Genomic DNA, 26,192 nt, shown 5'->3' on the forward strand with positions numbered 1-26,192 from the left:
TGCAATATGTGCAAATATCAAATTATTATTTTGTACACCTGAAACTAATTTGTATGTCAATTATATCTCAATTAAAAAAAGAAAAAAATGCACTTCTAAACAAAGCTGTTCTTCAAGTTCTGTTCTTGAAGGTGGGTGCAAAGCGTGACTTCACTTCCATTTCTACTTAATACCATTGTATTTCATAACACATAACAATGTATGCTGGTTTTGTGTTTTGAAACAATATTTGCATCTACTTCCAGAGTGGAATAAACATATGAACTTATTTTTAAATATTGATTATTACACTGGATTCAAAATATTTAAACTAAGAGAGGGCCTTCAGGAACACAGGGTTTATATAAAAAATAACTATGAAGCCAGAATCAGTCTGGTTAGGTGTTTAAAAGGTACAAGAACTCTTTCAAAATCAGTTTTCTCATATACAAAATAAAGGAGCTGGATTCAGTGGTCTCCAAGGTCCTTTTAGAGATCAACTGCTACATATCATTAAAGAATCATTTTTACGTTAAAACTTTTAATGTACAATTAATGGTTCCTGAGTGGTTTGAAACAATTTTTATGTTAGTAAAAATGCACCAATCCAAAGACTCTCCCATTATTCTAGTTCTATTCCATTTATCATTATTACAGAAAATCATTTCCAATCTCATGAGAACATTTCTCATGGTTAGACAGTTAAAGATTTTTTTGTCTTATATGTGGGAACGTGAGAGGCCGGAAACCTCATTCTGGTGATTCTGTAGCTTGCAGTGATCTATTTTCATTCATATGTTGGTAATATCTGTATTTTCTAACAAAATGGGTTGCATCTGTTTTCAATTTGATTTTTCTTATAAGTGGATAAAAAAGTGATTTGAGACTCTTGACAGAAGTCTGTGCTGTATCTTTCCCAACAAGTAATATTATGATACATGGTAATCCCTTTGTGAAAGCCTCATAAATGTTGATGAATTGGAAATCGTATTAAGAGTAAACCAAAGCCTGCTTCTATCCTGTACCATTTGAACACACTGGCCTTGTGAAAATGCATCTAAATTAGAAAGTCTTCCATTTTCATAAGAACGCTTAGGACTTGGTGATTTCCATGCATGGATACCAGACAATAGGGTAGATTTCCAGTGATATGTCATAACCTCTTTACACTGGGTTTGAAGGAAAGATATATTTGAGGAGCCACCCAGAGATATATTATACGTTTAAGGAAGGATGTATAAATAAATTGAATTCACTTCCATTTCTACTTAACACTATTGCATTTCATTGTTAAACTTGAGATGCTATATAATTCTTGTTTTCTAATTCTTCTCCTCCTTTTCAATTGAGAATTACTTAGGACCACATTATGTGTCTTACTCTTAAAGCAAATGTTCCATCCATTTATCTGATTTCTTTTGTCCCCTGCCCTCTTTAGTCTCTACATCAGACATTATCCTCAAAGTTATTTATTGTCAGTCGAACTTTTCAAATGCTTTCTCAGACAATAAGTCAAATCTTTCCATTTACTTGAGTTAGGCAGCCTTGTTCTATGTATAAGACATAAAAATATCAATACTCTGATTATTAAAATATGTGTTCTATTTATAGTCAAGTGTTAGTTACAGTCAATCTGATATCTGTAGCCATATGGACAGATCTGATGAGCAGAATGATCCATACATTTCTGTTCAAGCATGATAGGTGTCTCAGAACCCATTTTTCAAAATATGGCATCTGCTTCTTTGGACAATTATGTTGATACACTGTACTTTATTTCACACCTAAAATTCCAGTGCTTTACAAGGTTAAAATTTGGAGAAATATGTCATTTGATTTATGGGGTAATTTACTGTAGTAGATTTGGTTTCTCTGCTCAATTCGTCTATGGTACCACTACAAGGTTTTCTTTGTAAAATACCACTTTCACTGTATTGCTCCTCTGCTTGAAGCCCTTTAGTAATTTTTCACTGGTGTTTTTAGGATGAGAATCAAAATGTTATACCCTGACTCTGTGAACATACGTAGTCTGCCCCCGACACAAGCATGCAACCTCATCTTCTGCTTCTCCTTTTTCTGAACACATAGCAGTAGCCAGTTGGATTCACTCGTGTTCCCAACATATTGGGAGCACTTCCGTCTCTGTGTATTTTCCCAGGTCCTCTCTTGTACCTGGAATTACTTTGCCTCTATCATTTAGAAATCTTATCTGACTTTCATGGATGAATTTTTTCACTTTGCCTATGAAGCCATTGTTGAAATATTCAGTTGGGGAAGAGAAGGGAATTTAGTTGGAAAGGGAAGAAAACATTTTGAATGTCTGCTCTGTGGCAAGTACTGTGATGGACACTTTATATACCTTATTTCAACAAGGGCTCCCTGTTTTCATGAATTCCTGTAACATTCTTTTATTTAAGAAGATATCATTATAATCATCATTATGACCAACTTCATGGACATTAGTGCCTATCCCATCTTTTCATGTGTTGAGCATGCCACTTGGTTTTGAGTATACGAAGATGAAGGAGATGTGCTCTTGACCCTGGAGGAAAGGCAGGAGATTTATTAAAAATAAATAATGCATAATACTTGCAAAAAATTCAGTAAATACTAGTCCAGAGAAGAAGAGCAGCTAGCAAATATTGACTAACAATATGCTCATCAATCCTTTAGTACCTGGAAGAGTACCTTGAACTATAAACATTTGTTTTATGAATGAACATAATTGTCTCACATTGTTAATTATATGATAATATATTTTAACCACTTTCCTCATCCTTGAGGACAAAAAAAAGAGATACTTTTTATAGAGAGTGAAGTTATTGCATAGTATTTATTGTTTGATTAATTGATCTGTGACTACCACTATTGAAAGTTTAAAAGTGTTTTTGTTTATTTTGAATAGCTTGGCTGTAGCTTAATATCTGGCTCTAGTCAGTGTTTTCTACATAATTACAAAGGAACTTTTCACAGTAGGATATAGTCTTGAAGGATATAGGAACAAGAGAAAGATCTGAGGTGGGTTAAAGACTGTCATGATTTAGAATTAATTGTAGTAAGTTCCACTGAGCAGTACCTGTGCAGACATGCACTGTTTGTTTAATGAGCAATTATATTTGCAGTTGCAGGACACTTTTGTGAGCTAGAAGTTTTCCTCATTCACAATGAGGCATTAATACCCTTTTATAACCAACATTCTTAGTGTTTTTCCCAAAGACTAGTTTTCAAGAATACACTATTTCAATTGGTTCTAACCTGAAATATTTTTCTGTTTTTATAAAATACATGGTTACTTTTCCCATTATTTTTGGTACTTGCGTATTTTATCATAAAAATAAATATTTTGCTGGAATGGCAATTTTTCAATAATTAATATGCTACTATATATTATACTATGTACAATTACAATATACTATATTATTATAATTCATATACCCAATATATTGAAATTGGATTTGGTAATTTGCTAGTTATGTTTTACAAACTGGATCTTAAAAGAAATCCGGAAAGAAAGAATAGAGGAACAAGGGGTCTCACAATTTGCAATACCTTATTTTTTATAGGTTCCCATTGTGGGGACCTGGAATTGGCCACCCCAAGATATGTCTCTTTGGCATCAGGATTATTTGAGGCTGATTGCTTTTGATAAACTGGGACAGGGAAGGAGGCTCTGAGGAATGGAACTTGCCCTTCCGTAGGACACATTTACATTTGTAAGGTAAATCTCTATCTGTAAAAGGTGCCTCCCTCTCTGTACCAGGAAGAAGAAAGGAGATGACCTTCTCTCCAAAAACTCTTAATCAATACCAAAGGCAAGGACTTAAATCTGCATTTTATTGTGCTAGTCTGGTAACCTCCTGTAACTGACTTCCCTCCCCCTCCCAACGTTGGCATTTCTTTAAGGATTAAGCATCTTTCCTTAGGGAAGGAACTGATTGCTGCGCTCACCTGTGACCGCCCAGCTCCAGACAATCGACTTGCCTCCGGCTATGCCCTCTGAGACAGCAGACCACTACCTGCTGTGTCCATCAAGCGCTGTGCCACAGGGCAATCTTGTGACTATTGTGGGAGGGACATTTCAATCACATGTGAAACACCCTGTTTGGGGGTATATAACCACTATGTGTACCCCACTTCTTCGGTGCCCTTTCTTCCTTCAGGAAGAAAGGCCCCGGGCCATGGTTCCTCATACAGCTTCGTTTAATTTTCTCTTGCTATTCTGTCTCATGTGAATTTAATTCGTTCTCCGGCCAGACGAACTCCCATTTGGGAAGAGGAAATGTCTTCCTCCCCTACACTATCATATCTCTTGAGAAATATAAAAGTCTGTAATATCTCTGCATGTTTCACTTAACTGGTTTTGGACACTGTAATCTCATTTTGAATATATTATTCCAAGACTGAAAACTTGAAATTTGAGCGTGGGTTGCACTAGCCTTTTAGTCTGAATCTACTGCAGTAACTGGATGTGGGAAAAGGTTTGTCTTCGTTGCGATGGCAACAAGCCTCGCACCAGAGCAGGATCGCCTGTGTCCTGTGAGCAACCAAAGCTGACTGCTGCCCCGGGCGGTTGTGGTGGTGCGAGACTGGAAACATTTCTGATATTCCTCAAACTTCGCTTTTTCTCCTGTAGGTGTTAAAGTGGGTGGAGGAAGCCGTGCAATCCTCCAAAGTGCACCTCTTATCGACGGATCATTTGCAAGAGGCGGTAAACACTTGGAAAATTCCTTTTGATCCCAGCCTAAAAGAGGTCACCGTGTCTCTGAGCGGCCCTTCTCCAGCGATCGAAATTCGCAATCCTTTAGGTGAGAGATGTTGCACATCGTATAATAAAAGACAAAAACCATGAAAGGGGAAAGATTTTTTGCTCACTTATTTATGTCAGGTAGATGCTAATTTTATGAGTAAATTCAAAAGTGACTAGGGAAGATGTTTAAAAAATAAAACTTTTTTTTTTGGTCGTAAGTATTATTGGATTAGCATGAGATTCAAAAAACTAAAACTCCTAATAATTTAAACAGACCACATTTAGTAACTTACTTGTAGCTAATCTACCCCCCAAATATTTAAATTGAACCTGAAATTATATTTTCCTAATCTAAGTATGAGGAAATATTTCACAGTAACTTACTCTGTAAAATTCAATATTTTATGTTGTTTTTAATCAATCGTGAAAAAACTGCTTTTAAGACAGCTGTCTAATATTTTATCATATCGTCTCCTTGATAAGGTTTAATTTTACAGAAGACAGCTGTTAAAAACCAAATTCATATTCCTGTTAGAATAATGTTTTGATTTACTTTGCTTCCTTGCTTGATTATATGTTATAACCCGAAGATTTTGCTCGATTCCCTTGCTGATTGAATATTACAGTAAGACTTACATTGAAAAGTAATCTATTAAAGACAAAAACCATATTTTTCCTAAGATTTGCATTTAGAAATATTTTTTTATCTGTTGGTGTTTGCAAAATATTTTTATTCCCATTGTGGTTTTAGTATGTGTTACATTTTTAAAAATCTATTTGTGAATATTTATAAATATGGAGGGAGTAACTACCTTTCTTCCTTTACTTAATTTGAAGCCTGGAAAATAACTAATACCTAAAAGAAAACAACATATGAAATTGTCCTCAAAGGCCACATCCACACTAGCAATCAAATTGAAATTGACAAAACAAACAAAACGTGTTTTTTAAGACTTCTACAGGTTTGGCCTTATAAGTGGATTTGTCTGTTGGAGGAGCATTCCACTCTGATAACATCCATGCTACCCAGGAAAGATTTGTGTTTTTCACTACTTGTATACTTAAAAGGACCTATACCCATTGCATTATGTTTGTACTAATTAAAAGTCATTGACATTGAGATTTTAAAAGTCATTTACAATGATTCTGAAGCTTTTGACGCAAACATGGTATTCTTATATTTGATTTGTTTATATAACTGCGGAAGTAGTCCATAGAAGAACCGAGAGTGAAATGAAAAATTAAACTATGGTTTAATTCTAGATTTGCTTTTCTTCCTCTTTAAATTTCATCTGTTAGATACGTTAGCTAGATCTCAGGTCAAGGGGAGGTGGTATCATGCTACTTCATTACACTGCCCCCTTTAGTTATTCCTGTGACAATAAAGCCTTCTTCTGTGTTTCATGGAAAACTGGTTAAGGTTTTGCACTTTGTGCAAAGATGTATCCAGGGCTTCATGTTAGTAATACCTTGAGTGATCTCCAAAAAGGCATGTATTCTGGTTTACTGTTTTTGCCATCTCTTAAATCTAAATATCTCTAGTGACTTTGCATAACTTCTCAGGAGCCATAATAATGGTTATCTAGACTGGCTTGGGAAGTATGATTACAGTCTGCCAATTGTTACTCTCATTTTAAGATTAAATCAGCATGACAAATGGGAATCTGTTACTTCAATTCCAATGTCCAGAAACCCTATAATTAAGTATATTTTAGATATAAATAAAATGATGTTTTGAGCTATAGGTACAAATGTCTATGAGGTGATTTAGACTGGAAATGTATGCAGCTAAAATACCCAACTGAAAGAAAGATTACACTCATTACCTTTATGTCTGTCTTTCAGGGAAGTTGATAAAAAAGGGATTTGGCCTGAATGAGCTATTAAATATCCAGAACTCTGCCAAGGTGGTGAATGTTAAAGAGCCTGAGGCTGGAATGTGGACAGTGAAGGTGCTGTTAGTTTACAAAGTCTATTTCTTATTTTATTTTGATGTCGGCATGTTTTATAAAGTGTATACAATAGTTTATGGATATCTTCTCTTGCAATCATAGAGACTGCTTTTACTAAAAAGCAATATACATAGTGCATTTGTAGGAGGTGTCTCGATCACATGAATTTGGAGTGTTAAGTTTTGATGATCATGAAAGGCATTCATGCCACCGCAAAATACACTTAAACTTCTCAGATGCTTTTCCTATAGTCAAATCTGTAGAGTGAGTTATATTATCCACCTCCTGCCTCCAAAAAATCAGAGACGGAGCCAGTAGAGAATAATGGTTAGGGGCATGGGCTCTGGTGTGAGGTGTTTGAGTTTGAATCTCAACACCACTGCTTAAAATCTGTGTTGCCCTGGGACTATAACTTCTTTGTGCCTTGCTTTCCTCCTCTGTAATGTAGGAATGGCAGTAACAGTGCTTTATTTCATAGAATGTGCTGAGAATTAAATTAAGATGATACAAATGAAATACTTAGCGTAGTTCCTATTACAAAGTAAGCTCTCAAGTTCTGTTGGCTATTGTTATTTGGTGGATCTACATTCATTGTTTACTTTAACACAAAATGATATTTGTATCCTAGAATTACATTAAGTAGTGTATATTCACTCTAAGAAGCGTCGTATTTTGGCAATATGGAGGAAAGAACTTACACCCGAAATTCGGGATGCCATACATCTGAGATCTCGTGCTGCTGCAAATTATGTGACCCACGGTAGTAGATGTTCTGAGTGACTTGCTTATATTTCTGAGACTTTTCAGTGTGCTCTGGCCTACTTCCACCTCCAGTATCTGCATTTCTGTGTCTGAGAGATTTTTTTTCCAGAACAGGAGAAGGCTGTTCTGGCAGAGAATTAAACCTCTCAGGAGCAGCTTTCAGTCCCTGCAGGAACAAGCTCCAGTCGCCGCAGTGAGAGCGGGATTAAAAGCACACCCTTTATTGGCTGTTGGCTGTGTTCCTTTTCCTGTATCACTTCTCCTCTTCCTGTAAGCATCCTCTGCACTTCCCAAAAAACCAACTTGCTCTGGAACCCTTCTGGGACAACATAAATGAAGATATCCCTGGCATTGTTTACTCTTTTGCTCTCTCAGCTTCCCTACACAAAAGATGGGATTAATGGGCTCATGATTCAAATCAGAGAGCTGCTGTGAAAGTGCCTGGAGGTGTTATACCATAGAAATTTGCGGTGCCGTTTTTGCATGTCAGTTTCTTTTTTTTAAAGAATACCTTATATTCATTTTTCCAGTTTAAAGAATAAAAGTTTCCATTGTAACTCCATTCAAATTGTAGAATATCAGTCCTTTATTCTCAGAACTCTCAGCCTTGTAGAGAAAATAGAGACTGTAATATGGATTTTTTTTGGAGGTGGATAATATGGGAGAAGAGTATAGGTGAAAAGGCAATGGGAAATAAAGTCTGGTATTTCTTACTGAATGGACCAGAAATGGTTCCATCTGCCCGTTTTGTTCACCCAGTTCCTTGCACATAGTAGTTGCTCAATATTTATTGAGTGCGTTAGGTTGACAATGATGAAGTGTTTTGCTGCTGCTGTATTTTAAATAAATGTGGCCAAATTTGATCTTATACTCATTTTGACCACCTTGCCCAAAATATGACTAGTGTTGGGTCTGACTGTCTGTGACCACAGTGGGAAGGAGTATAACAAGTTCTGAGTCTCCTTTTTCCCGAAACACTTTAAGCGTGACCTAAGCCAGCAGTGTCCTGAGCTAGCAAGTCCACTTAGGCAATTCGTTCTTGCTTTCTGCGTAGGACATTAAGTTATTGATTGTGAAATACGTACAAGTGATGCCATTCTTCCGTATTGTTAGCAACTTATTGTAAAGTATTTGCACCCCTTTTACAGGTGATTTGGATTGCTACCAGTGGTATTTGCTCTAGTAAAACTCTGGGCCAGAAGAGGGATATTGCACGTCTGTTGTTTTATCTTGTTCCTAACTCATTCAGTCATCCATTCAATACACACTTACTGAGTGTATGTTCTTAGCAGTGTTCCCTGATACTTAATGGGCACTAAGCACATTTTAATTGATGATTAGGAGAGAAAAGCACCGAGGATTAGTCTGTGAGTGAAGAGTGAGACGATAAGGTGATGAGGTGGTGGGACCTTTGTTCAGACAAGTCTCTAAGCTCAATCTGTTATAATTAAGAAGACAATAAAAAGACAGCGTCTATTATCATATTATCTTAAATTTGTATCTAGTTCTCATCAAGAAAGCCTCTGGTTCTGATGTTGCACCATTTCTGGAGTACAATTAGTCATAACTAAACAAAGGATAAGTGTTAAAATTCCATTTAAAGATAATAAACCTATTTTGCTCCTACATGAAATACGAAAATAATGTATCAGGTTGATGCAAAGGGAATTGAGCTGAACCTACTGACATAAAGATTGCTGCCGACTTTGGATCTCCCTTTTGAATGGCTAATGAATGATAATGTTTTCCATGTGTGCTTTCTCATGAAGAGAAATGTCTGAGATTAGATAGCATATCCCTGGTGCTATCTCTTGTGCACTTTGCTATCTGGAAAATGTCTGCCCTATCAGTAGAATTAATAATGGCTTCTTGAATGTTTCTCATAATATTTATCCCAAGTATGGAGAGCAGTCTATCTATTATTTGACCTTAGCGTGGTATTCAAGGACCACAGCTGAGCTTCAACCAGTCTTTCTAGTTCTCTTCCATCACTTGCCTTTGCACTCCAGTCAAATAGAATTTTGTACTGTCTTGTACCCTCTTTCCTATGACTTCTCTTGCTCCATGCTTTTTCCAGAGCTGTTCCTTCTCCTAGAATGCCTCATAACTATCCCCTAAAGCTCACATGGCAACACTTTCATCAAGCCTTTTCTGACTTTTTCCATCTAGAATGTTTTTTTCCCTGTGGCTTTCTATGGCAATTTTTCTGCACCTCCCTTTTGCATTATCTTTCCCATTATAGCATATTTATTTCTGCACAGATTTTCTTTTCCTATTTTGCTATAGACCAGATTTTGTCACTAGTATATGCCATGATGTCTGGGAAAGAACTATATAAAATCATCATGAATAAAAATTGATACATTGGGACTGGCCCAGTGGCATAGTGGTTAAGTTCGCGCACTCTGCTTTGGCAGCCTGGAGTTTGCAGGTTCAGACCCCAGGTGCAGACCTGCACACTGCTCATCAAGCCATGCTAAGGCAGCGTCCCACATACAAAATAAAGGAAGATTGGCACAGCTGTTGGCTCAGGGACAATCTTCCTCAAGGAAAAAGAGGAAGATTGGCAACAGATGTTCGCTCAGGGCCAATCTTCCCCCCTCCAAAAAAATTGATACATTTATTCTGATGGTATCCAAGGAAGCAGGTAAAAGAGTTGATTTAGTTAACCTATAGTTGGTGTACTGGCACAGAACACTTTAATTTCCCCGTGATTCAAAATGCTGTGAGAATGGCAGTTTCCTTTCTTCTGTAGTTTTCTTCTGAAACCTTGGCACTTATTTTTCTATAACTTATTAGAACACTTTTACTAAACAGAGAAAATGAGTTAATTCATGTGTATAGTTCATATAAATGACTCAGATGTTTTAGGTTGCCTCTGATGCAGGTAAAAGCATGTTAAAAAGAGGGAGCTGAAAAGAATGTGAAGTTTTCTTAAAAACAAAAGAGAAGGTTGTTTTATGTTCCTAAATTCCCATTTGTGGGGAAGCTACAAATCCTGGATCTTATTTCTGAGAAGCAATATAAATTTTCCATGCATAGAGTATTTGAACATAACCACAGAAACTTGCTGGCCAAATTTTGTCCTCTTCTCCTTAAGGGGGAACTCCCAGCAAAGACATTAAAATAATTGTCAGCACCCACTGGGTTTAGGTGGTACAAACTGTTTCTATTAGTCTAGGATTATCAGTGTGATCCTGTAATTTAACACATCCCCTGGGGGATGTTTCCATTAAGTAGATTTGGATAAACTGTCCTTATATAATCTCCTAAGTAAGGAAGGGAGTATACCCAACCATGTGATTATATTGAGATTCTGAGACTAGTAGAAATATTTTGGTTTTAGATAGTTATGTTGGTTGCCAGAGCCTACTAATGCATTTTCTAAGGATAAGGATATTTTAGAAATCATACTCAAGTGGCGTAAGCTTGTTTAGGAATCATAGTTAAATAAACCTCGAGTCTACAGAGGACCACACAAGATGATTTTTGTGCTGGCCTCCAATTATTCTCACCTGGTGGCTCTTTTGAACAAGTCTGAAGACTACACCAGGTGTGTTATTTAAATGGATTAGGTGCGGCATTAATTCAATATTTTTTTTTTTCCATTTGGGTCAATGGAATGCTTTATAGTAGACTTTTTCCTGGAAAATTTCCCAGTTATTTTGGTCTGCCAGAATCAGATTGTCAACCAAATGGATTGTTTCCTTTTTTAAAAGAAGATATCCATATACTTGTGTATATATAAATGTATATGTATATGTGTGTGAGTGTGTACATATATTTAAATAGAATTTACTCTATGCTTTGGGTACATTTCTCTCCTTATGGTGCATTTCTCTAAACATACAATGCCTAATAAAATGATTGTATTTGAATCTAGCTGGCATTCTTATATTTTTGTTTCCGGCACAATGCTTAGCCCACAGTTGGTTCTCAATAAATATTTGATTAATCGAATCAAAATATGAAACCATCATATTCTTTAATTTGTAAAGAATGGTATGTCATTAAAGCAAATACTTTGAAAAGAGCTGGGCATCTATTTTATTTTATTTTATTTATTTGTTTTTTAAATATTGAATTTCATTTTAATCAGCTCTCAAAGGCAGTTACCGTTTTGAGTTTTTTATGTATTTTCTCATTTTTTTAACCATTTCTTTCTTAAATTAGGATATGTAATACATAAATAGAAAAGGGTAACGAAACAAAACACAAACAGTTAAACAAGTTCTCACAAAGTGAATGCTGTATAACTATTTCCCAGGTCACAATATTTAACATTGTCAGAATCTCAGAAATTGTTCCCAAATGTCCCTTCCCCATAACATCTCACTGTCTATAAAATGCCACTACTCTGAATCCTGTGGCAATCAGTCCCTTGCTTGACTAAGTTTAGCATCCATCTATGCATTACAAATAGTGTAGTTTAGTTTTGTCCAATATTAATCTTTATAGCAATGGAATCATACACTATATATTTTGTGTCTCTGGCTTTTACTTGACATTATATATTTTAGATTCAAATACATAGTTTGTCCATTTCTTTGCTGTATTTATGCCATTTCATGAATATACAATTTAATTCTTTATTTTATTTTTGATGAAGATTTGGGTTGTTTCCAGTTTTTCTCAATATGACCAACATATGTATCCTACGGTAATTGAGCATGCATTTGTCTGGAGTGTACAGTTGGAGTAGAATCATATTTGGTAGAATATGTGAATTTCTAACTTGACCAGACTATTCCAAATTTGTTTCCAAAGTTGATGTACTAGTTTACACTCCTGCCAGCATTATATAAAAATTCCATTGCTCCATGCTTTTCTTTAATTGAAATATAGTTGATATACAGTATTATGTTAGTTTCAGGTGTCCAACACAGTGATTTGACATTTATGTACATTACGAAATGGTCACCATGATAAGTCTAGGAACCGTCTGTCACCATACAAAGTTATTACAATATTATTGACTATATTTCCTACACTGTACATTACATCTGCATGAGTTATTTACTTTATGACTGGAAGTTTGTACCTCTTAATCCCCTTCACCTATTTCGCCCAAACTCCCACCCCCCTCACATCTGGCAACCACAAGTTTGTTTCCTGTATCTATGAGTCTGTTTCTATTTTGTTTTGTTTGTCCATTTGTTTTGGTTTTTAGATTCCACATATAAGTGAAATCATACAGTGTTCGTTTTTCTCTCTCTGACTTGTTTCACTTAGTATAATACCCTCCAGGTCTATCCATGTTGTTGCACGTGGCAAGATTTCATTCTTTCTTTAGCCTGAGTAATAATCCTTTGTGTATATATATATACACCACATCTTCTTTATCCATTCATCTATCCGTGGACACTTAGGTTGCTTCTGTATCTTGGCTATTGTAAATAATGCTGCAATGAACATAGGGATACATATATCTTTTTGAATTAGTGTTTTTGTTTTGTTTGGGTAAATACTGAGAAGTGGAATTGCTAGATCATGTAGAAGTTCTATTTTTAATTTTTTGAGGAACTTCCATACTGTTTCTCATAGTGACTATGCCAATTTACATTCCCACCAACAGTGGACAAGGATTCCCTTTTTCCCATGTCCTCGCCAACACTTGTTATTTGTTATCTTTCTGACGATAGCTGTTCTGATAGATGGCATCTGACTGTGGTTTTGATTTGCATTTCCCTGATGATTAGTGATGTTGAGCATCTTTTCATTTGTCTGTTGGCCATCTGTATATCTTCTTTGGAAAAATGTCTATTCAGGTCCTCTGCCTTTTGTGTGTGTGTGTGTGAGGAAGATTGGCCCTAAGCTAACATCTGTGCCAATCTTCCTCTATTCTGTATGTGGTATGCTGCCACAGCATGGCTTGATGAATGGTGTGCAGGTCCACACCTGGGATCCGAACCAGCAAACCCCAGGCTGCTAAAGCAGAACGTGCGAACTTAACCACTATGCCACTGAGCCAGGCCCTCCTCTGCCCATTTTTTAATCAGATTGTTTTTTCGCTATTGAGTTGTCTGAGTTCTTTATATATTTTAGATATTAACCCCTTGTTGGATATAACGTTTGTAAATATCTTCTCCAGTTCAGTAGGTTGCCTTTTCATTTTGTTGTTGGTTTCCTTTGCTGTGCGAAAGCTTTTTAGTTTGGTGTAGTCTCATTTGTTTATTTTTGCTTTTGTTCACCTTGCCTGAGGAGATGGATCCAAAAAAATATTGCTAAGCCTGGCGTCAAAGAGTTTACCCTATATGTTTTCTTCTAAGAGTTTTATAGTTTCAGGTCTTACGTTTAAGCCTGTAATCCATTTTGAGTTTACTTTTTGTATATAGTATGAGAAAGTGGCCCAGTTTCATTCTTTTGCATGCAACTGTCCAGTTTTCCCAGCACCACGTATTGAAGCTGAGCATCTATTTTAATTCAAGATCCATTACTTAATATCGTTTTTGACCTCGAAGAAATTATCTAACTTCTTTAGGTCTGAGAAAAATGGGGAGGAAATAACACCTACTTAATATTGTCATAATTAAGTTATGTGTTGGTAAAATGCTTAAACAGTTTCTGACACATGAATGGTAAAGTTAAGTATATTAATTATTCTCCTGAATACGTGTAAAGTGTATCTATACTTTCTCTTAATGTGGATACACAAAAGTTTTTTTTTTTTCCACTTGCGGTTTATTTATTATTTTATAAAACAGTGAAACTCTTTAGGAGAAAGAAATGAAAGCCAGCTCTATCCATCACTTTTTAATTCAGTTTATAACAGGGCAGGCTTGACGTTTAGTACTAGGAGGAATTCTCACTGGCTTAATACGAGCAAGTTAATTCCTCACTCATGTTCCGTGTCCTCTGGGGGTCGACAGGGTGTTCTACTTCACACAGTGACTCAGGAACCCAGGCTGATGGTGTGGGGGGGCTCCATCATAATTTACAACATGCAGCCTCTTCAGTTCCTTTAGTGGAGGAAAAGACTAGAGAATGTGCATTAATTTAAAAAAAGAAGGAATTTATTGTGTCATTTCTGGGATGAGACAGACATCTCTCTCAGCGACAGATGCACTTCACTCCCTTTTTAACTCATCCTCCGGAACTATGATCATAGCCTACTGATGTGCTGAAGCTGGCTCATAATAGCTCATGGAGAGTCAATTATGCGCTGTCTCTTCCCAAGTCCGTGTTCAGTGACATCATGTAGGGAGCTTGAAATCAGCCCTTGAGGCAAATGCCAAAAATTATGGCTTTCATTTTCCAAAGAGCAGTTTACCAACACTCCATTAACCTGACCTCACCTAAATGAAAGTGTGTTTAGAAATGTAGAATGGCAGATGAATAGTTGCAGGGTATTATTGTCTTCTATGCCACAGAATCCAAGTCAACCCGGAGATTGTTTCCTAAAATGCTGCAAATAGACTTAAGTACTATAGAAAGAGTACTGAACTTGGAATAATTGCCATTTAACTTGCTGTCTAAACCTAAGTGAGTTATTTCTTTGAGCCTCAGTTTCTTTGTGATGTTATAAAGTCATCTTTGGATGTAATAGAATTTGATGAGATGATGTGTGAACATGCTTTGCATAATGCTTCTAGGGCAATTCGAATAATTCTTGATGAATCTGACAGTAGCTAGTTCTAGGGGAATCTAAGAAAAAGCACCAATGTTAGTCATTTGGATGGCTTTAATATCATTTATTAAACCTACGTGTTAAGTGCCTATTGAGTAATACTTTGTAGATGCTGAATATGATATAGTTATTGCCTTGAGGGACTTCCAATATAGAGAGGTTTTTAATAGCCCGTCGTTCTTTAAGAAGTAGATCCACCTGCAGTAGAGCTGACCAGGAAGAGAGAGGAGCAACTCGGTTTCCCTGGAGCTCTCCATGGTGCTTGCTCCATGGTACTTCAGACAGTTACTCCTTCATTCCTTGTAGACTCGCTCCAGTTCAGAAACCTAGCGTCTGGTCCACTCTGCTTCTTCTTTTCTCTTACTGCTTTGTGGATCAAGGCTACCTATTTACCATTTAAAATGCCAGTAGTTATCTAGTTTTGCCTCAACTCTGCTTGCACTGCAGCAGCCTGTGTATTCCTGATACAGACCGTTTCACAACCTGACCAGTGTGACTAAGGGTAGTAATGTCTCTCATTATGAACTTTTAAAAATTGTATAAATAAATATACTATTGAAATACAACTCTCAGAATTTCCACCCCATACAAACCCTGTCCAGTGTCTAGTGTCTAGAAAATTTCCTGTTATGCTTGGAGCCATGACGCTTCTCCTAAGTTTCTCTCTTTTTAACTACACAAGCCATGAGGTTTTAGGATGGCTCTGTGCAGGAGTGCTACTTCTAGATATTCTGTGGCAGATAGATGCTTTTTCAAGCCAAATTCTAATTTTAAAATAATGTACAGTTTAAATCTACATGATATAAAGACCAAATACAAAAACATTAAATCAGTTATTTTGATCTTGCTAATTTTTTTACATATATGGAAAATGATACTAAGATGGCTGATATAATTGGAAGGGAAGGGGGGGAAGAAATATGTAGCTGGACTATCTCTCTGCTTGACTCAGTTACAGAATTAGTTGAATTTTCTTTTCCCCTCCAAGACATTCGTATTATTTAGTTCTCCTCCAACCCCGCTATGTCCATAATATGTGAGACTCCAAAGCCTTCTCTCAACATTTCTAGAGTTTCCTGGAAGCTTACTTTTTTATGATCTTCTTGCCTTCCAGTTTTTTGTGTGTCAATTCTGACTCTTTGTGCTTTGATACAGGGCAAAGCTCAGCCCCTTCAAAAATCTCACAAGGAGACCCACTAACAACAGTCTTTCTTTGAGTTCAGTAGACTTGCCTGTAGATTTGGAGGCATGTGTTGAAGCACGTTGTGCCATTCTGCTCTCTCCTTGCCCCTCCTCCTTCCTGCCACTTCATCTCTGCCTCTCTCCTCTGTGTAGGCTCAGGAGTTCCATGTTACTCTTCTATTATGTAGAGTAGTTCAGTGTATTTCAACCTTTACCTTGAAACCAGCGAATTGAATCTATTGAGATAACTGTGAGAAATGCATGGGGTAGCTGTCGAGGTCGGTTTCTGGAGCCTCAGTGAGTTCACATCCCAGCTGTGCCACCTACCGTATCTGTAACTTTGAGCAAGTGACTTAACCTCTCTGATCTGTAAAATGAAGATAAAAATAGGACTGTTTCACAGGGGCTTTTGTGAAGATTAAAGTGATAATTTATGTAAAAGACTTAGTTTATTATAAAGAATGCATTTTGTATGTGTTACTACGTCTCTCTCCTTTTTTCATTTACTGATTAATTTTACCATCATTATACATAAAACTTTTTTGTTCCTACTATGCTAATATTTGAAAAAGGAAGCTCAGCTAAGAAACAGACTAAAATAATAGCTTACTTTAATAAAACAGACTAAATAATAAACTGTTGACATTTTCTCATGAAGAAATTTAATGTGACGTTTTGTGTTCTTAAAATATTGTCCAAATAGAACAATTTTTTAAGAGAATGATACATGCATACATCCATGAATATTAGAGGTCATTTTAAACTAAATTAGTTTGAATTTTTTTCTTTTCATTATATTTTTAAACCACACTTTTGGTGTATTTGTGACATCCTTGCCCCCATTATCCTGATTAATCCAGAGTGGATATAGTTGTGCATAAAAATGGACTCACTTGGAAATATCTTTTATTTCCAAACCCTTTTAAATTCTTTGCAGACATTCTTACTGTTTATAGTATAATCTAGAAACATAAAATATTTTGTGATTTAACCTACCATCCTTCATATTTTTAGCACTGCTCAGGGAAATAGTAAACCTACGCCATTATTTCTACATACTTTGTTAATCAGTGAGGTATTTTAAGGATTGAAATTAATTTATTTTACAGTAATTTTATAGAAGTTGTAAGAAGCTCCCTATTTATCAACTTTGCTTTATTTTTAATGTTTTGTTTGACAATAGAGGATGCCATATTTTCAAACACTTGGGTAATTTCTAATTTTCTCACTTTGATATTAAGCACCACTCTTGAAACGGATTCTTTGTCAGTTGGTTTGTACACAGAACACTTGGCAGATGACTAGCACTCGATGGCAGTCATTTGGCAAATTATGTGTCATGTTTGCCTCTGGTGGCCTCAGCGGCTGTTTTATCATAGGCATAGCAAGGCAGCTAGCAATAACATATGGTGCCAGTGAATAAATATAAATCAACTCATCATAATTGACCCTTCTAATTGTCCTCACATGAAATCAGTAGGCAATAGTGTCTTATAAAGCTTTACATGAGCTAAAAAGCAGTTGAAATTAGACTAAGCAAGCTTTTTTATAACTCCTGTAGGAAATCCCCAATTTACAATTGGATGACAATCCATGGTTTTCTTTTTTTTTTTTTTTTCCATCTGTTATGTGGAATCCACAACACATTTTCCTTTAGGAATAATGGAATAAGTGGTGGTACTGAGACCTCTATGCTAACACATACAATCCTTTGTAACCCTATAATTACAGCGTTAATTACAGTAATTAGCAGCATCATTTTTGCTAAGAATACAACAATGCTTTTTTCATGATGTCGTTTTTTCTTTTCTCTCACTTTCATTTTTCTTTCCTTTGACTTCTTGTAGCTTCTGCTCAATGAGGATAAACAAGGTAGCAACAGGGACATAGCTCCTCCTCTTTCCTGTCTTTACTGCCAGATGATGAGCCACAGTGATGAGGGGAGTGCTGTGTAGATTGCAGAGCTCTGGAGGTGGCATATCTTTAATCACGGTGTGGCTTCATCTGCCTGTTCCCCAGACGAAAATTATATATATATATTTCTAGTGCATTCTGACACTGCTCTAATACTTAAATATATGCTTCTCAGTGTTGAGATTGAGCTCCATATTTGGTGCCCTGGTTATCATCTCAATGTTTTTCTCTCACTCCCGTCTCCTACTTCTACTTAAATGCTGCTATCATGCAATCATTTTATTTTGAGACAGAATCTCGGTGATCAGTGTAATAAAATAATGGTGAATTCTTGTTCGTAAGCCTTCGGTGGTTTTTAAAATGCAGATTCCTAGACTCTGCTGATCAGAGATTCTGATTCAATAAATCTGGGCTGGAGCTCAGAAGTCTGCATTTTAACAAACAACCTGAGTGATTTTGTGTAGGTGTAGATATAGGTGGTCCTCAGATCGTTATTTTGAGAGCTACTGAGGTAGAGGCGAACTCTGACTGACTTTGCCCCTGGGAGCACTGTGGTGAAGATCCTGGAGCCCGACCTTTGGATTAAAACCCCACTTCTGCAGTTAGGAAAGCTTGTGAACTTGGACATACTATTTAATGACCTGGTGTCTCTAGCTCCTCATCTGTACAGTGGTGATAATGATGATATATATCTGATAGGATTGTAACAAGGATTAAATAAGCCAATGGCTTGGGAAGTGCCCGGTAAACATTAATGTTATTATTTGATCCTGTGGCCCTAATCCAAATTACTAATTTATGCACATATGGGTCACTTCTGTGCTTAGTTATCATTCAATATTTAGTCCAGCCATCATCCCTTTTAGGAGGTTTTAGCTGAACTACAGGCTACTCTATGTTCCTTTTATGTATTTCTATGTACATTTTATGTATCTGTCACTGCATCATATTAAAGACTTCTATTTCTCCATCTGCCTCCCTCACTGGCTGTGAGCTCTTAGAGGGTGAGGACCATGTTTTACTCACATTTGTGTCTCAACACCGAGTACCTTGACTGGGACATGCCAAGCTGAGGATGCCAGTTGGCTGGAATCTAGATAATGGTCAGCTCTCATGCTTGTCTTGCCTGTATCTTCCCAGAGGCAAAGAGAAAGGAAATATTTTCCAGAAGCAACCTGGATGATGTTTAGGGGAGAAGATTTAATCGTTGATTCATTTCATCCATATTTGTTGAACATCTACCATGTGAACCACAGTGAACAAAGCAAGTCCATGTCCTCATGGAGCTTTTATAGCTGTACTTCAGATCTATTCACTGGTGACTAAAAACCTGTATCTTTTATCGTTGGGCATGCAATATATTACTGAATTGTGTTTTAGAGCAGTCCCCTGGGATGTGTATTATAAAACTTGCATTTAAGGTATAGAATCATGGTTAAGGTTAGAACACCCAAATCAGAGCCTCAATTATTGGACATCAATCCTAATGAAACACTCTGTAGTTTCCCACACTGGTTAGTGTTTAGCGTGACCGGCATCCTGGATCAACTGCTGATGAGGTTTGTTATTAAACATTTTTCAGACTTCTAGCAGTGGAAGGCACTCTGTTCGCATCACTGGCCTCAGTACAATTGATTTCCGAGCTGGTTTTTCCCGAAAGCCCACCCTGGACTTCAAAAAGACAGTCAGTAGACCAGTGCAAGGTTTGTATGTGCATATTACTTAAATTGGAATGGTAGATATCTGAGTGCAGAATATTTCGCAGACTGTCTGTGATTTTATAATTTTGTAATATTCAACAAAATTAGGAAACGTAGCATTTTTACTTTAAATGTGGTTGCACTCTTGACCTAGTCACTTTTTCTCAAAGCGTAGTGCTAAGACCTGTGATACCAAAGTTACTTAGGGAGCTTGCCAAAAATTAAGATTCCTGGGCTCCTCCCCAGATCTCCTGAATTAGAACCACAGAAGGTGGGGCTGAGGAATATGCACTTTGATGATCCACCTCAATTGATTGCTAAACTTACTAAACTTTAAAAACTACTGACCTAGATCCTGAGACTTTTTCTTGCTAACATCTATAAATTGCCTTGTTGTCAAGGGGAAAAGGTGGATTGTGTGTCTGTAAATAGCTAAAAAATTAAAGACACCATGTGTCATTGTATGTTCAAAGGTGAAATTATTGCTGATTTTTAAAGCTTGTTCTTCCTCTTATTTTATTCATGCATATTTTATTTATTCATTATTTATAGTTTTACAGCTAAAAAGACAGCTCAATCCTACCATGACTCTCAATTTTTTTCTATGTGGTTGTTGCTTATTTTTTTTTATTACTGTAATTACTGGACAGATACAAATAGTGAATTTTTAAATGTTCATATAATCAAACATCATATAATACAATATTCACAATTCTAATTTTTCTACATATAAACATTGTTAAAATACTATGGGGTCAGCTCCTGTGACCTAGTGGTTAAGTTCAGCAGGCTCCGTTTTGGTGGCCCTGGTTCGGTTCCTGGGCATGGACCTACACCACTCCTGTGTCAGTGACCATGCTGTGGTGGTAACTCATATAGAAAAAGAGGAAGATTAGCAACAGGCGTTAGCTCAGGGTGAATCTTCCTCAGGAAAAAAAATAAAAATAAAAATAATTAGGATTTCCTAAATTTCTCTGATCGTGAGCATACTGTCTTTTATGTAGAAAAGATTCTACAATTAGGCAATGATTTGTAAGATCGAGTGTAGTACTCATACTTATGGTACTTGTTATCTGTTATTCTAATGCAAAAAGTTATTTGATATGTAACCTCAATTGCATGTTACTTGTAAATAATAATAACTCTTTCTCCTGTAGGAATACCTACCTATGTGCTGCTGAATACCTCTGGAATTTCCATTCCAGCTAGAGTAGATCGTCTGGAACTTCTGAGTATCTCGGGCAGTTCTCTTAAGACTATTCCTGTTAAATATTACCCAGATCGAAAACCTTATGGCATATGGAATATTTCTGACTTTATACCACCAAGTGAAGCTTTCTTTCTCAAAGTAACAGGCTATGATAAGGATGATTATCTATTCCAGAGGGTATCAAGTGTTTCCTTCTCTAGTATTGTCCCAGGTGAGACATCATTTTGTTCAACATGTATTGATAGCTTAAGAGGGTTTTTGTGGTCCTGTAAGTAAAGAATGGACTATAAAGTCAAAAATAATATCCTCACATTACCACTGAGTTACCAAATTGATGGGCATTTACACTTAGGTAACACATTTTTTCTTAACCATATAAAGCACATCCAAAGTTTCATGTTAACTCTCATAGATTGCAGTTCTGAAAATTTTGACTACTTCAGTCAATGTAAGAACTGGAACTGGGAAATTCTGGTGCTTTTTCTCCCCCTAAAACAGCCTGGCATGTGTGTTTAATGTTTGATTAAGCTGTCAAAATTGGCTAAATGGACTAAGAACGAAAACTTCTACATTGTGAACAGTAATTCACTGTAAACAACTGGTGATGATTCTGCCTTTATTTATTAAGTTGTTTAGTTAATTAGTAAGCTAGTTACTTAAATATACATCATACATAGAGAGATGAGATCACAGATTAGGGAGTATTTGGGGGTATCAGGTAGCATTTCAATTTGTCTATCACTGAGCTATTTCTTAAGGCTGATGACTGAACTCTGATCAAAACTTTAGAACTGTAGCTGGAACCACAGACAGACAAATAGATTCAAGGATTGTTTCTAATGTTGTACTTTTGGATGGAGGGACAACACTTTATCATCTATACATCAGGTTGCGATTGGAGAATTCAGGAACCACTCTACAGCTATTTAATAGTTGAGAATGGTGCAAATAGAACCAGCCTCAATATTTCCTCATATACAGTATTCAAAGTTAGTTGTCTCAGCCCCTAAATTGAATACTACAAAGTTTATTGGCTTCTTAAAAATCAGTTTTTTCATTCCTTGTGGGAAAACAATCACCCTATGAATTTAATTCAAAGATATGTGGATTCTTTTCAAATATTTACATTTTTGAAATCAAAATGTGTTCTACAATTGACGTGTTCTAATTATCTGGTAGCTTTTTTTTCTGTCTTGGTGGTACAAAAAATAATGCTGTGTCAACATCAATGGAGTTTTAGATTCAATGAAAATACTTTAGTAAAGCGTCTATGGAGATATCAGAAATTAATAAGCTTTGAGCAAAGATATTTAAAGTGATTTTTAGTGACAGATTAATTGGAATGCAGAGGATTTACTGGAATAATTTAAGTATGTAGCTTTTGAGGGGATTAACAGGGAATACCCAATATCATCGTGACCTTCTTGCCCTTGTTCTTTTTTTCCTAGATGCTCCCAAAGTTACAATGCCAAGGAAAACGCCAGGATACTACCTGCAGCCCGGCCGAATTCCCTGCTCCGTTGAGAGTCTTCTGCCCTTTACCTTGAGCTTTGTCAGAAACGGAGTTACGCTTGGAGTAGACCAGTATTTAAAGTGTGTAAATATTAGTAATAATATATAGCATTAAACATCTAAATACAAATAGATACTTATTTCAATGTACTTTTTCATTGGAACTTCTCGTTTATTTGTTCCATCGTCATGGAATGTAGTAGTGAACAAAACAGACACAGGTCTGCGTCCTTGTGGAGTTTATATTGTAATGGAGGAAAACAGAAAACTAATGTAATTTGTTAATATAATCAATGCTAGGATACATTCAAAGGTTGATTTAGGTTTTATAAATGTGACTTTTATGTAACTTGAAAGTACCTTGTTAAGACAAAGAATACATAGTTGTGAATGCAAAGTTTCCAAACTTTGGAGGGGTCCTTGCAAATGAGAGGCCCCAAAGCTTAAGCGTTATTGACTTCAGGGTAAGCATATCTTTGAGTCTGATTAGAGTATTATGATAAGTGGATCTGATAAGTGCTATGGTAAATGCGGTACAGGTTAACTGGGACCAGTAATACTGGTGGGTGGGGTGCATGTGTTTTTGGCCAAGTTGCAATTTTAAAATTCAGGCTAAGGGGCATGTGAGCCAAGACCTGGTGAGAGAGATGGTCATACAGATATCCAGGGAAGAGCATTCACACACCAGGAACATCAAGTGCAAATGCACAAAGGCTGGATCGGACGGAGCATGTGGGAAAGAAAGACAGGAAGGAAGCCAGTGAGCTGGAGTGCAGTGAGCCAGAAGACGGGTGAAATGAGGTCAGGGAGAAGTGGTGTGTGCTGGGGGTGGGGCGACAGGTCGAGCCGAAGCCTGTGTGGCTGGCTACTGCATATAGCAATCAATGGGAGTAGGCAAGAGGGCACTGGCTTTCCTTATGAAGATGGGAGAATTTTTTAGACAAATATAAGTAATCTAATGATAAAAATTAAGTAGACCTTGAAAACTGGAGGATGATTTCTAGAAAATGTTTTTTTAACTTACCGTGAAACAAATTACATATGCAGAAAACTCTAGGAATCATTTTGCTAAACTTCTATGCTGTTAATTCAATATTAACATAAATTTTCATGAGATGTGAAATATTTGACAGCATTAGCTTATACAGTCTCTTTATGGGAGTCATTTTAAGCAAAAGCAATGGCAGGAATGTTCATTACAAATTTAGAAAATTTGCCATTATTTAAAGATTGAATTGTATTATTTCCTGCTACTTTTTTTTTTTTTTTTTTTACATAGTATATCTTGATGATTTACTCAGCTGCATGTTTAATAACCAGCAGCATAACTGACCAGGATATCAAATGATGGAGCTACATAACTGACTGATGAAATCAAATAATTCTGTTTTGTGTTTAAATAGTCACATTTTTTCAAAGACACTTGAGATTCTTTATAAACATTAATTCATTAATTCCACACAGTTCCTGGGAGGTAAGCCACAAGAATGCTTTCTCTCATGTTTCCAGCTCTGTGGCCCAGAGATGTGACATGCCTTGCTGACATATGTTAAGCTCTTTGGATGTGAGAGGCTAGGGACAAAATTAGGCTTGGGTGGTGATGGACTGAGACCGTCATCCTGATTCACTCGCACGTCTCTGCCCTAGATTTCCTAATAACTTGAGGCATGTGACTTAATCTTTGTTATGTGAGTCGCTATGGTCACTAGGGATGTAAGAGAGATTAGTTTGCATAAGCAGCAGGACACATTTCTATTTGACGTGTTCTTTCCCTATTCCAAAGGCCATCCCTTCAAAACTTTATCATGGCCGTATGGACTTAATGTCAACTGAGAAGGCTATGTGAAAAGGAGAATTTTCATAAACAAGAGAGGAACAAGAATAACTTTAAAGAATATTCTACAGCAATCTTTATGTTGGTTATGTGCGTTTGAGCAAATTACTTGTCCTTCTTCCGGGATCTCAACTTTCTTGTTTTTAAAATAAGGGACTGGGGACTAGAAGAATTGTCACTTTCTGTTCTGAAATTTCCATGTGTCTCAGTTTTTGATGAATCCTACATATGCTTGGCTCTGAGGTAGGCAATGCAGAAGACATGAAAGACTGTATGTATTTCAAACTCCTACCTTCCTGGAACCTACCAGTACCTCCTAGACAATGACATCCGTACACTTGGGCTTAGTACACTGCTGTTAAGCATTCAAGATACAGCTTAGGTGATCAGTACAGCATGGAATCAACTCATATCCCGTTTTCTTGTGAATGTGACAATAAGGACCACTGGTGCTTGGCGCATACACAATGGAAAGGAAATAACGTTTACTGAAGTGAACATTCTCAGTTACTAAAGTATATGGAACAATGACTTTGCTTATTTTCTTACTTTTCTGATGATAGGCACCTGTGCCTTGACTTTCTCTTACAAACTCTAGGTTAGTGCTAAATACACGTTGAGAGCTCAGTAAGTTCTTCGTCGTTATTTGATTCTGGGTATGGTTTGTTTGGGTGGTGAGCAATCTGCAGTCATTGCTGTAAGGTATTCTATCTTACACCACTTTCAGACTTCAGTGGAAGGTGTCTTGACTTTGCAGTGGGCTTTTCATTTCTTCTGTATCGTGACTGTTTAAAAGGTTATAGATAGCTACAAATGATTGTAAGAAAAAATTGTGAAAATATTTATGACATTTCAATCATATTTTGAAATAAGATGATGTCTGTTTCGTGGATTGTTGGAATTTTTAAAATAAGGATTAAATATCTATTACCAAGGCATTTCCAGAAAATGAGGAGCTTAACTTTCTGGTTAAAATACAAAAGGTGTATAATTTTAAGCTATAAAGAACTTGGCGGTTTAATTAATTTTCTTCAATGGTGACATCACTGCTTTCAAGTTGGTCTTGCTTTTTTTTGGTAACTAAAAAGGTTTCTATTTTCTTCCCCCAGAGAATCTGCCAGTGTGAACTGGGATATTGAAAAGGTCACCTTGTCCGATGAAGGCTCCTATGAGTGCATTGCTGTCAGCAGTGCGGGGACTGGACGGGCACAGACGTTTTTCGATGTGTCAGGTAATTGTCACGAATTACTTTGCAGTTGCCTGAGTCTTAATGCAGCTGTGGAAACGGGTTGTTTGCTAATCCTGGCTTCACCGCATATTAGCTGTGTGACCCTCCTTGGGTCAGTGACTTCAGGACTCTGCCTTGGTGTCCCTAACTATAAAACGAGGATAGTATCTGTAAAGCTCTTAGAAGAGAGCCTGGTTCATAGAAACGCTTAATAGACATTAGCTATTATTATTATTATCATCATTATTATTTTTGGAGGAGTTTAATAAATATTTTTTTGAAAAGACCATAAAGGATTTTCCTTTGAGAAAATAAAATTTAAGAAAAGGGAGGTATCTATTCTGATTATAACGATATTAAACTGTCTCTTTCCGTCTCCCATATTCATAATGAGCAGAGTGCTTTTAGAAATGAATTCTGACAGCTGAATTGAAGACAATAATGAAAGCGATCATGTTCAAGAAACACAGGACCTCAGTGGCTACGATATTGGTATTAAGAAGGGCAGAAGACATGCTAATTATTTGACACTTAAGTAGAATGTT

At 36.5% G+C, this 26,192-nt stretch overlaps 1 protein-coding gene across 9 annotated transcripts in view; it reads left to right on the plus strand.

Annotated features, from left to right (window-relative positions):
* The window catches only part of HMCN1 (hemicentin 1), a 437,461-nt gene that overhangs the window by 155,027 nt on the left and 256,242 nt on the right, over positions 1-26,192 (plus strand). For 8 of the 9 annotated variants that reach the window (XR_011439059.1, XR_011439060.1, XR_011439058.1 and 5 more), the window contains exons 5-10: positions 4,613-4,784; positions 6,572-6,678; positions 19,746-19,866; positions 21,021-21,284; positions 22,522-22,666; positions 25,529-25,650. Coding sequence is in view for 2 of the 9 variants with exons in the window: in XM_001491510.6 (XP_001491560.3) it covers positions 4,613-4,784; positions 6,572-6,678; positions 19,746-19,866; positions 21,021-21,284; positions 22,522-22,666; positions 25,529-25,650 (931 nt within the window). In the remaining 7 variants the exon portion in view is untranslated. Of the gene's footprint in view, positions 1-4,612; positions 4,785-6,571; positions 6,679-19,745; positions 19,867-21,020; positions 21,285-22,521; positions 22,667-25,528; positions 25,651-26,192 lie in introns of those variants that run through there. The other variant, XM_023640715.2, reaches the window with a different exon arrangement.

Source organism: Equus caballus, chromosome 5, assembly GCF_041296265.1.
Source record: "Equus caballus isolate H_3958 breed thoroughbred chromosome 5, TB-T2T, whole genome shotgun sequence".
NCBI lineage: Eukaryota > Metazoa > Chordata > Mammalia > Perissodactyla > Equidae > Equus > Equus caballus.